We start from the raw sequence: 12,444 nt of genomic DNA, 5'->3' as shown, positions 1-12,444 counted from the left end.
TTAAGAATTCAGGCTCTGTTTGCCAGTTCACGCTAAATATTTAATCAGTGGTTGGTGGGTGGATGCATGAGTGTATTTCTAGTGGAAATACCACATTTCTGGCAAAGTTTTAACTCTGTCTTTACCGTCGGGTAGAGTTCGCAAAGTCATCTTGCTTTCACAGGGAGTCTGGCTCTCTTTTCTTCCTTGCCGGAGCTTCCACCTCTGCTAACAAAAGAATAGTCTTGGAACAGTGATGGTGGGGACTCCAGCAACAAATCTCCTCCTGTGTCAAGTTAATGGAGAATCTCTGTTGTGACTATTGGCCTAGTCCTGTCATTTCTAGGTGACCTCTCAAATGAGGGAATAGAGTCCATTTCAATGGGTCTGAGTTCACTAATGTTGTGCAGGATATGGGGAAGCAATGAAATCAGACCTATGTTACAAATTCTTGGAAAAGGACTACTTTTTTCCCCCTTGTTTTTGACTTCTTCCAATCTAAATTACAAATAAGGATTAAGTCTTACCAGCTCATTGAGTTTTGATAGCATTGAAAACAGTAGTGATGGATCAAATATTAATACTTTTTACCTCCTTGCTGAAAAAAAAAAAGATAAACGGAGCATCTCTTGAAGTATTGTGGCTCCTTTTGTTGCTTTTGACTCTTCTTTTCTAGTTTATTTTCCTTAACTTAGGAGTTGTCTGCTTAAATATGAAACTGAATCTTTTCTGATCCTTTCTTCTGTTTGCAGTTGCCACTCCAATAGAAAAAACAATATCCAGTGAAAAAGCATCAAGCACTCCGTCCTCTGAGACACAAGAGGAGTTTGTGGATGACTTTCGAGTTGGGGAGCGAGTTTGGGTGAATGGGAATAAGCCTGGATTTATCCAGTTCCTGGGAGAAACCCAGTTTGCACCAGGCCAGTGGGCCGGGATCGTTTTGGATGAGCCCATAGGCAAGAACGATGGCTCAGTAGCAGGAGTTCGGTACTTCCAGTGTGAGCCTCTAAAGGGGATATTTACCCGACCTTCAAAGTTGACGAGGAAGGTGCAGGCAGAGGATGAAGCTGATGGCCCGCAGACGACTCACGCTTCCAGGGCGACTTCGCCTCTGTCCACTTCAGCAGTCAGCATGGCGTCCTCGTCCCCAGCCACCCCCTCAAATATTCCCCACAAATCATCCCAACCAACTGCAAAGGAACCTTCAGCTACATCTCAGATCAGCAACCTTACAAAAACCACCAGCGAATCTATCTCCAACCTTTCAGAGGCCGGCTCAATCAAGAAAGGAGAGAGAGAACTCAAAATCGGAGACCGAGTATTGGTAAGTGTAGAAACCTTCCGAGGTCATCGTGTTGACTTGAGAGATAATCACTGGCGAGGGGATGAAATACACAAGTGTGGGCTTAGAATCTGTTCTGTTCACTCATTTCTAGAGAAAATAATCAGGTTTTCTGGTTCCACTTGTGTGAATATGCAACAGATTAGAAACTGGCTATGTAGTTTGTACATAGGGTAAGCATAGGTTTGCAGTGATCAAACCTAGTTTTGTCTTCCAGTTTAGCTAAAAGAATATTGAATTTTTAGCTTGTAAATATTAAGATAGCTTTATTTGACAAAACAAGCTGAGAGGTGGAGTGAGATGTTTTTTAACAAAGGGTTTTTTTTTTCCTCTCTGGTTTTTAATTTTTGCTTTCAGAATAGTATGTGGATAAATATGAGATCCTGTCTCCTTGAGTGTCTTGGAAAACTCAGACATCACAGGATGTTATTTCAGAACTTCTGTGCCTTTTAAACTATCAGATTTAGGTCCAGTAAAAGGAAGGAGATGTACACTAGGTTCTGTTGTGCTAAAAAAGCAGGAAATACAATGTATACGGTCTATATGCCATACATTTGAGAATCCCCGAATTTGACATGATAATTGGTTTATTCTTTTTTTGTTTGTTTTACATAAGAGGCAGTATAGCACTGCTAAAAACACAAGGTGAGTCTAACTCTGCCTTTATGACCTGAGCAAGTTATTTAACTTCTTAGTTTTCTTGTCTGTGAAAACAAGGTTGAATAATAGTGCTAACCTCTAGCATTGTTGTGAGGGTTAAAGTAGATGTTGTTGTTGTTCAGTTGCTAAATCATGTCTGACTCTTTGTGACCCCATGGACTGCAGCATGCCAGGCCTCCCAGTTCCTAATTATCTCCTAGCATTTGCTCAAGTTCATGTCCGTTGAGTCAGTGATGCTATCCAAACATCTCATCATTAGATGATGCATATATAATTCTTAGCAGTCAGCACTCAAGAGATGGTAGCTCTTTTTCTCACTGAAAATTTAAAGCTTTACTTTTACTTTTTCAACACTTTTGTTAAGTTCACGGCATGACATTTGTCTGAAGCCTTTGACCCTGTGCTCTTTCAATATCCTTTATATCTGTTCAACTGCTTTCAAAAAACAAAGGAAAAGAAACATGGCTGTTAGTCTTTGAAGTATCCCATGCATTTCATTTAATGTTTTAGCAGTGGATCCTTTATTTTTTTTTAATTAAAAAAATTTATTTTTGGCTGGGCTGCAACAACCTGTGGGACCTTAGTTCCCTGACCAGGGGTCGAACCTGGACCCTCAGCAGGGGAGCAGTCCTAACCGCTGGACCACCAGGGAATTCTGTTTCAGCAGTGAATGGAGTAGCACCACAGAACTGATGAGAAAATAGGCCTTAAGAAGTATAGTCACTTGCCCAAGTTTGTACAACCTTAAGAGTGATGTTTCTGCAATTCAAGTTTAGGTGTTTTTACTCTAGAACCTGTTATGTAGAGTTGATGACTGATAGCGTAATTTTGAAACAGGCAGTTTTTGTGATTATATTGTCCTACAAATAAGGACATACAGTGCGTTGAAGGCAGGTTTTAGATTTAGAATTCAAGACTTCTGCTTCCCAGTCCTGTAGCATTCATGAGTAGCATTCTGTGAATTCACAAGTCCCCTCATACTTGTGGCAGCCCTTTATACCTGTTACCTTCAAGGAGTTCCTTCTGGATCTGTTAGTTTCAAGGTGAGTTATAATAGTCATGAGTTTTAGCAGTTGATGTTTCAGAGCATCATTTCAGCACATCAGTTTACCAAGGCTCAATCTGTAACTTGTTTGTTTGGCATATACTCACTTCTTTGGGGCTTCCCCTGGTGGCTCAGACGGTAGAGAATCTGCCTGCAATACTGGAGGCCCAGATTCAATCCCTGGGTCGGTAAGATCCCCTGGAGGAGGGCATGGCAACCCACTCCAGTATTCTTGCCTGGAGAATCCCATGGACAGAGGAGCCCGGTAGGCTACAGTCCGTGGGGTCACAGTCAGTCAGACACAGCTGAGTGACTGATGCAGTTACCGTTCACTTCTGTACCAGCTCTGAGTTTGTCCCAGCTGCAGTTTTGTTGCCCTGGAGGTTTTTTGATGCTTGTGTGTTTAGTTGATCAGTTGTGTCCAGCTCTCTGTGACCCCATAGACTGTAGCTCACCAGGCTCCTCTGTCCATGAAACTTTTCCAGGCAAGAATATTGGAGTGAGTTGTGGTTTCCTTTTCCCGGGGATCTTCCCGACGCAGGGATCAAACCCAGGTCTCCTGCATTGCAGGCAAACTCTTTACCATCTGAACCACCAGGGCAGCCCTGGGTTCCCCCTCTGCTGTTAGCAAAAGAGGATTTGGCTCCGAGTTTCCCAGATCCCCCTGCTCTAAAGAGTGGAGCGCCACGATCTGTATGTTTTTAATGTTAATTACGTGCTGAGCCCATGGGTAGGGCCAAATGAGAGTTGGGGCAGTTGGTCAAGGAGTCTGTCTCGAAAACTGGTCATGAGTAAGACTAGTCTGCTTCCAAGACCAGAGTCTTGGCTAAACTTTTTGATCATAGTGCTCTATGAGTGTGACTCTTGCAATTAAATATTCTGCACTTTTATCAACCTCAGGTGGTTCTTCTTCTTTTTTTTTTTTTTGGTTCCTATTAAATGTTTAAACAGTTACAAATAGATTTTATTTTTGTTTAAAAAAGTATTTATTCATTTGACTGCACCAATGCACCAAGTCTTAATTGTGGCATGTGGCATCTAGTTCCCTGAGCAGGGATCAAACTTGGGCCCCCTGCGTTAGGAATGTGGAGTCCTAGTCACTGGACCATCAGGGAAGTCCCTGTCTTTTGTTTTAAAAAGTAGATAAATAAATGCTGTGGGACACGCAGATGGCATTTCAGTTTTCTGCGTTGTCAGCCCCTCGGGGAGTCCCTCCCATTCTCGCTGCTCTGACATGTATCCATCACCTCCATCTTAATTTTAAGCTAATCCTCCTTTTTATTTAACTTGGATCTGTTTTGTTCCTTAAGCAGCTGTATGAAGGTGTAATTTATGCATCCAAACATTCAATGATTTTTCATAAATGTACACAGTTATGCAGTCACTATAATCCAGTTTTAGAATATTTGCTTCCCCTGGAAAGTTCCTCCTGCCAGTCTGCAAGTCATTTTCCACCGCATCTCCAGCCCCAGGCAATCAATGATCCATTTTCTATCTCTGCACATTTGCCTTTCACAGATATTTCCTATTTTTGGTGTTCAGTCAGTTGTGCTGACTCTTTGTGACCCCCACGGACAGCAGCATGCCAGGCTTCCCTGTCCTTCACCATCTCCCAGAGCTTGCTCAGACTCAGTGTCCATTGAGTTGGTGATGCCATCCGACCATCTCATCCCATGCCTTCTATCTTTCCCAACATCAGGGTCTTTTCTAATGAGTCGGCTCTTGGCTTCAGGTGACCAAAGTATTGGAGCTTCAGCATCAGTCCTTCTAATGAATATTCAGGATCGATTTCTTTTAGGATCGACTGGTTTGATCTCCTTGCAGTCCAAGGGACTCTCAAGTGTCTTCTCCAACACCACAGTTCAGAAGCATCAATTCTTTGGTGCTATACAGTCCATGGAATTCTCCAGGCCAAAAGTCCTGAAGTGGGTAGCTGTTCTCTTCTCCATGGGCTCTTCCAACCCAGGGATTGAACCCAGGCCTCCCACATTGCAGACGGATTCTTTACCAGCTAAGCCACCAGGGAAGCCCAAGAATATTGGAGTGGGTAACCTATCCTTTCTCCAGTGGATCTTCTCGTCCCCAGAGTCGAACCAGGGTCTCTTGGATTGTAGGTGGATTCTTTACCAGCTGAGCTACCAGAGAATCCTATATTTCCTATAAATTCCCCCAAATCTTATGTAGTTTTGTAATGTCTGGTTTCTTTCACTCAGCAGAGTGTTTGAGGTTCATCATGTAGTTCATTGCTTTTTATGACTGATGATACTCCATTTTAGGGTTATACCACATCTTATTTATCTGCTCACCTGTTTAGTTTTAATTAATTAAAAATTTTATTGGGGTATAATTGCTTTCCAGTGTAGTGTTAGTTCCTGCTGCACAACAGCATGACTCAGCCGTGTGTATACATACATCCGCTCCCTCGTGAGCCTCTATCCCGTCCCTGTCCCCGTGTTCCCTAATGGATGTCCCATTGCATTAAAATAAACATCTCAGTTCCTTCCAGGGACCCGCAGAGTCTGATGCTGTGGCCCCTGCCCACGCATCCAAGCTCAGCTCTCTCTGCTCGTCTCCTTTTTCACTCCACTCCAGCTACGCTGGCCTCCTTGCTGTCACCTCAGCACCCAGATTCATTCTCACTTTAGGGTTTGCTCTTTCTTCTGCTTGGAATGTTCTGCCCCCAGGTCTTTGCATGACCGATGTCTCAAAGTCCTTGAGCCTTGACTCAGATGTTACCTCGTTAAGGATCCTTTCCCCGTCACCCCAACTAAAGACCCTTCAAAAAAGGGTCTTAGACCCTTTGCTAAACCTCACCCTGCTGTGTGTTTTTCATAGCCCTCTATGTATTGAAAATGATCTTATTTATTTATTTGTTCATTGTCCAGTTCCCCAGACCAGAATTTAGGCTTTGTGAAAGTCTGGAAACTCTCTGTCTCATTCACTGCTTTATGCTCAGCACTTAGAACAATGCCTGGCACGCAGTAGGTACTCATAAAACTTTGTTAAAAGAATCAGAGGGTTGGGACTTCCCTGGCAGTCCAGTGGTTTGGACTCCATAGTTCCACTGCAAGGGGCATGGGTTTGATCCCTGGTTGGAGAACTAAGATCCCACATGTGGCCAAAAATTAGAAAAGAAAAAAAGAGTGTTTTAAATACTGTTTAAATGACACCCTTAGAGGGCAGCAGTAACACTGTAAGGTATGACGGGAGATGCGGTTAGGACCCAAGGATAAAAACCGGGCCAGGCGGACCTCACCTGTCTTGTAGGAATTTGTCGCAATAGAGCTGCCCAAAGCTGGATTGTTCTCTAGTTGAGGTGACGTAAAATACTGACCGGTCATCTCACAGGTGATTAAGTGTTAAGTCAGGGCTAAATTTGTATTGGTAAATACCAATTAGCCATGTTTACCTTTTTAAGTTAAGCTGCTTAAATTAACGACATGGCAGCTAAGCAGCCACCTCACAGAATTCTGTTGCTCAGAGAGCCCTGTGGAACAGTCCTGCATTGCCACTCATTGGACATTTTATAGCTTTATAAACTGAGGCACAGTGAGGTTAAATGGCTTGTTTGGGACTTGATGAATACATGGGAGGGTTGAGAGAGGATTCAAGGTTTTCCATTTCCATTCATTAGCCCTGCAGAATTTATTGGAGTTCTTATTTTTCCTAAGAGTTTTCAAGGAGGGTATTTGTCTCTGGTCTCACAGCATTTTGTAGAAACTTCAAGTGCTTATCACTTTTTGCTGGAATTGTTTGTTTGGATTTCTCTCTGTCAGGGTCAACACTTCTTTGGGTTTATATTTGTATCCAAGGGCCCAGGCATGCAAGAAATATATGTTGAATGACTGAATGAGAATTTAAAAATCTGACATTTGCTAAAGCATGAGCACAGGTAGGTTTTCCTTTAGCCAAGTTTCTAGTTTGAGTTAAGAGATATAGTTTGAATTAATTAGAGGTCCCCAGTAGTGACCTCTAATTTAGACTTAGGTTGACCAGTGTTAGGAGTCATATATGTGTGTACATGCAATATATATGACTCCTAACACGTGTCTGTGTGTATATATATGTGTATATATATATGACTCCTGACACACACACATATATATATTCCAAAAGTAAAGAGAATGAATGGTAGTTATTTGTGTTTGCCTATTTTTTCGTTTCAATGTTCTAAAATTTTTTTTTTAAATAATCTTGTTATCTATCCCTGAGACATAGATTTGAAAATTGTGGGTTATACTTAATGTAAATGCACATACTGTAATACTTTTGAGTTCTCTTCAACACATGAGAAATAAAACTTAGCTTTAGAAAATCAGGTTTAGATGCTTAGAAACGAAATTGTAAAATGATTAAGTGGAAGAGAGAGTGATTTAGGACTTCATGTGACTTTCTGTCTCTGTTGAGGATATTTTGAATAATCACTGAGGATCTTTTATAGGGGAAAAGATAGCATTTCATCTGTCATATGAGTCAAGAATTCCAGGTTAGGGGAGAGGGAAAAGGATACGAAAACTGTCCATTCTAGGAACCAGCAATCATCCATTTGAAACAAACTTTGTGGCATTCAGGGTAGACATATAGTCTGTTACCTGCATTTAGAGAAAACGTTGCTGATCTATTGTTTGTGGTAATTTGCTATAAAGCTTCTGCACTGAGTGAAGCCGTGGTTTGTCTGGAGAATTTGCTGGTTCGTTTAACAAGCCCACAGCCTGTCTGACGCCTCTTGGAAAAACAGTGGTCATGACAGTAACTTAGACTCACCCTCAAAGAATCCAGCACATTATCTGGAGAGATTGCCTCATCTTTAACTAATGTGCTGTGTTCTGCTCATGTGATGTTGGTTAGTCTGCTGCTTAGGAAGGTGTGGAATAAGAGGATGAATGAAACAGAGGCCAGTTCTATGCAGGTTGCTATTCATACATTCCATGGTTACCAAGAAGTGTGTTAAAAAGTCCAGTTTGCCAGATCTGGAACTAATACTCTCTTTAGCATGGACACACTGGCTTCTAATACATGTCAGACTCCTACCCTATCTGTCAGACACTGCACAAGGCAATTTTATGTGGGTTATTTTATTTAATCCTCACAACAGTCCTATACTTATCCCCATGTTACCTATGAGGAAACTTAAGATTTAGAAATTAAACGACTTGACTCACCCGTAGACAGAGCCGGCATGTGAATCTATCCACCTCGGAGCCCGTGCTCACTTAACCTGTGTTAGCATAGCTCTTCCTCTGCTCACTTCTGAGCCATCAAATTCAACCTCAAGCCGCGGCATACCTTTTTCCTTTCGTTGGTTTACGTGGGGAAGTGGCCTTTGCTGAGTAGTTCCCTACGGAGAAGTCTCCTTTCATTTCTTCAGCAAGCGTTTGCCGAGTGCTCCTCCGCTCCGCTGTGCGCTGTGGGTGGCAGCGCTGGACACAGCGGCCCCTGCGGGGAGTCTTCTCCAGCCTCCAGCTTCATCTTTCCTCAGGGACGCCTGTCGTGACACCAGACCCGCCCTCTGTCACCCTTCACGTTCCCTTCCTGCCTGCAGTACCTTCAACCATAACTGCTTTGGGTCCTCAAATCAGACTCGCAAAGAGTTTCTTTTTCAGAGAAAAAGTATACACAGTGGCTTTGAGGCTTTAATATTTTTCATCCTCAACAAAGGTTAAATATAGCTGGGAAAAAAACGCGTGTCATCCCAAACTCTTAGGAGCTGTGTTTGGAGGAAAACTGGAAACAAATAGCTTTGGTATTAAAAAGCAAATTAGGGAATTCTCTGGTGGTCCAGTGGTTAGGACACTGCGCTTTCACTGCCAAGGGTCTGGGTTTGATCCCGCTGGTCAGGGAACTGAGATCCCACAAGTCATGGAGTACAGCCAAAGAAAACTAATTTTTTTTTAAAAAAAGCAAATTAGTATTGATCTTAAGACATTAGGAAGGGGAGAGTAATAAACCCCAAGGAAGTAAGAGAAAGGAAGTAGTGAGATAAAGAATGAATTAAATAAAATAGAGAACATTAAAAACAAAAAGGCAAAACTGAAAAGCCGGTTCTTTGTGAAGGTTGATTAAAATAGGTTATCTTCCCAAGATAATCTACATTTAACACAGTCCCACTGGACTCTTTTTTAATTAACCAAATGACTTTTAAATTTATTAAATAGATAAACCGACATAACCTAAATGTCTCCCAGTAAGGGCTGATTTAATAAACTGGAGTGAATCCATGCAGTGGAACAACATGCGGCTGTAAACACAAGCAGGACGTTCTCTGTGACTTGATGTGGAATAAAGCAAGGTGCGGGACAGCGCGTATAGTACACTGGCCTTAGTGTAAAAATGCGAATCAACATTTGCTTTTAGATCATGAAGAAATGCTGGCATGAAGAAATACTGTACATCAATAGCAGAGGTTACCTGTGGTGGGGAGAGGGGGCAGATAGGGACAGAAGTCTAGGAAGAGAGGCTCTTCTCTAAATACATACCTTTTAAAATATTATTTTTGGCTTTTCTCGCTCCCCGGCCATCTTGGCGGCTGCTCTGGGTTGGGGGTGTCCCGCATCTAAAGCAGGAAGATGGTGGCTGCAAAGAAGACGAAAAAGTCACTGGAGTCGATCAACTCTAGGCTCCAGCTGGTTATGAAAAGTGGAAAGTACGTGCTGGGGTACAAACAGACTCTGAAAATGATCAGATAAGGCAAAGCGAAACTGGTCATCCAAGCCAACAACTGCCCAGCCTTGAGGAAATCTGAAATAGAGTATTACGCCATGTTGGCCAAAACTGGTGTCCATCACTACAGTGGCAGTAATATTGAATTGGGCACAGCATGTGGAAAATACTACAGAGTATGCACACTGGCTATCATTGATCCAGGTGATTCTGATATTATTAGAAGCATGTCAGAAGAGACTGGTGAAAAGTAAATCATGTACAATTTTTCTTTAATAAAACTGGCCAGAGCTTGTTTTAAAAAAAAATAAATAAAATAAAATAAAATATTATTTTTGGCTGCACCCCGAACATGTGGGACCGTAGTTCCCTGACCAGGGATTGAACCGGCGCCCCCTGCATTGGACAGTCTTAACCACTGGAGCTCCAGGGAAGTCCTGATGTATACTTAACATTTGAAAGCGTTTGAACCATGAGAATGCATCGTCTATTCAGGAATTAATTTATTATAAAGAGTTACTTTTTTAATCAATAAGAAAAAAGGGAACATCCCAAACAAAAACTGAGTGAAGTCTGTATTGTGATACATCTGTATTGTGAATACTAAACAGCTACCATAATATAGCAGGGAAAGTGAAATGTCAAAATGTCAACAGCAGCTGTCCCTGGGTGTTGAGAATACACAAATAACATGTATTTTTTGTTTGTGATGTTCTCAGTGGCCTGCAGTGACTCACCATTTTTATAATTGGGGAATTTTTTTTTTTTAAATTGAGAAAAAGGTGGCCAGGTTCCATCCCCAGTTGGGGAATTAAGATCCTGCAAGCCATGAGGCTCAGCCAAAATTAAAAAGAAAAAAAGAAGCTTAATTAAAAGTAAGAAAGATCAATATTCTGAAGAAGAGTAGTAAGGAAAACCATCATTAGCAAATATGATACTGGTTGTGAAGTAGCAGTAATTAAAATGCTATGGCAGTAGCACAGATACTGAATTTCTGAAACTGTAAAAAGACTCAGATCTATTCTCTCTCTTACATGAGAGAGAATGTGATAAAAATGAGTATCTGAAACAAAAATAGTGGCAAAGGAAGGATTAGTAAATGGTGATGGGATAATGTTTGCATGTTATATCACCAGCAGCTGGGACAAAGAGACATTTAAAAAAATTCAAAGCTTTGACCAGCTCATGTAAAATAAAATGTGAAGAACTGTTATTTTATTTTATTTTTAAGAACTGTCATTTTAATAGTTGTGAAGCAATGAAGAGCCTCACAGTAGAAAATATCAATATTTTAAGTATTTTGAAGAATTTATATTTCATGTGTGTGGATGTATGAATATTTGCCCTTAATATGTATATGTTATTGCTTTACATGGGTAATGATGTAAAGGAAGTTTGAGAAAATGAACACAGCCATTGTTACAGTGGATTATACACAAATTTTGTTTTTCTTTTAGTAATGTAAGGGTTTTATTTTTTTTAGCAGATATTTATTTTGAAGCAGGAAACTCCCTCTGGAGTAACAATAATTATTACTATTGGCATGAAGTGATAGTAATAATAGTAATTATTCCCTTTTTCTAAAGAATTCATTATTGGACAATTTCATTATTGGACTATACCAGGTATCAGATCACTCTAGCAACCGAAGTCACCCAGGTCACCTTTGCTGACCTTTGAAGAGAACTCTTTAAACAGTTGGAGAGAAGGTGAAGAGAAGAGCTGCCTACAGCAATGATGGAACACAGTATTAATGACTAGCTCTAAGTGCAAAGGATTCAGCTGTGGGATTTTGTTCACCTCTTCCTTTTACTGTTCTCTGCTTCCAGGTTGGTGGCACGAAGGCTGGTGTGGTCCGGTTTTTTGGGGAGACAGACTTTGCCAAGGGGGAGTGGTGTGGCGTGGAGTTGGATGAGCCTCTCGGGAAGAACGATGGGGCTGTTGCTGGAACAAGGTGCATTTGCTGTTGGAATTTCCTCTCCCTCCTGCACGTAAAGATGCTCAAGCCAGCCCCACCCAGTGTGTGCAATAAAATGGCCATGAGCGTTTTGAAGAGCTGCACTTGTATTTCCTAAGACTCATCTACTGATTTTCCCCTCCACTAGGATTAGTCGTTCTCTCTTAGATGGTCTCTCTGTCTTTCCTCCCCCCACCTTGTTCTGTTTTTAAAAATTTCGTGTGTGCGTGGGTGCTTTTAAAGAAAACAATTACTTACTTATTTTTTAAATTTTTGGTCGCACCCTGCAGCACATGGGATCTGTGGCATGTGGGATCTTAGTTCCTCGACCAGGGATCAAATTCACACTCCCTCTATTGGAAGAAGGAGTCTTAACCGTTGGACCACCGGAGAAGTCCCCTGACTCTGTTTAGTGATATGTGCAGTGCATCTGAGTAGATTCTGAACAAGCATTGGGTTTATGTATCTGTTTGTTTTTGTTTTAGAGCAGTTTTCAGTTCACAGAAGAATTGAGAGGAAGATGCAGATAGCCCTTCTCGACCTCCTGCCCCAACTTGTGCACAGGCCTCCCCTCATTGTCAATATCCAGAGGGATGCATTTATTACAGCTGATGATTTTAAGTATATAGGTGCTATGCACCAAATACAGTAATAATGCCTTGAGATTTTAAAAAATCTCTTAGTGCTGCAATGATTATGAAGCCATCACGTTCATATTCTTGATATTAAGATGTTAAAATTCGCTAGAGTCATAACGTCTCCAAGTGTCAGTCTGATAACTGACTAACCAGCTGATACTTC

General features: G+C 41.5%; 1 protein-coding gene and 1 pseudogene across 3 annotated transcripts in view; both read left to right on the top strand.

Annotated features, from left to right (window-relative positions):
* Positions 1-12,444, top strand: part of CLIP1 (CAP-Gly domain containing linker protein 1) — a 115,259-nt gene that overhangs the window by 34,085 nt on the left and 68,730 nt on the right. For all 3 annotated transcript variants that reach the window (XM_061141989.1, XM_061141990.1, XM_061141988.1), the window contains exons 3-4: positions 732-1,303; positions 11,516-11,640. In XM_061141989.1, coding sequence (XP_060997972.1) covers positions 732-1,303; positions 11,516-11,640 — 697 coding nt within the window. The remainder of the gene's footprint in view (positions 1-731; positions 1,304-11,515; positions 11,641-12,444) is intronic.
* Positions 9,522-9,976, top strand: LOC133055740 (large ribosomal subunit protein eL30-like; annotated as a pseudogene).

The sequence above is a fragment of the Dama dama genome, chromosome 5 (genome assembly GCF_033118175.1).
Source record: "Dama dama isolate Ldn47 chromosome 5, ASM3311817v1, whole genome shotgun sequence".
Lineage (NCBI taxonomy): Eukaryota > Metazoa > Chordata > Mammalia > Artiodactyla > Cervidae > Dama > Dama dama.
Note: the sequence above shows the minus strand (reverse complement) of the source record. Positions and strands in the feature narration are given on the sequence as shown.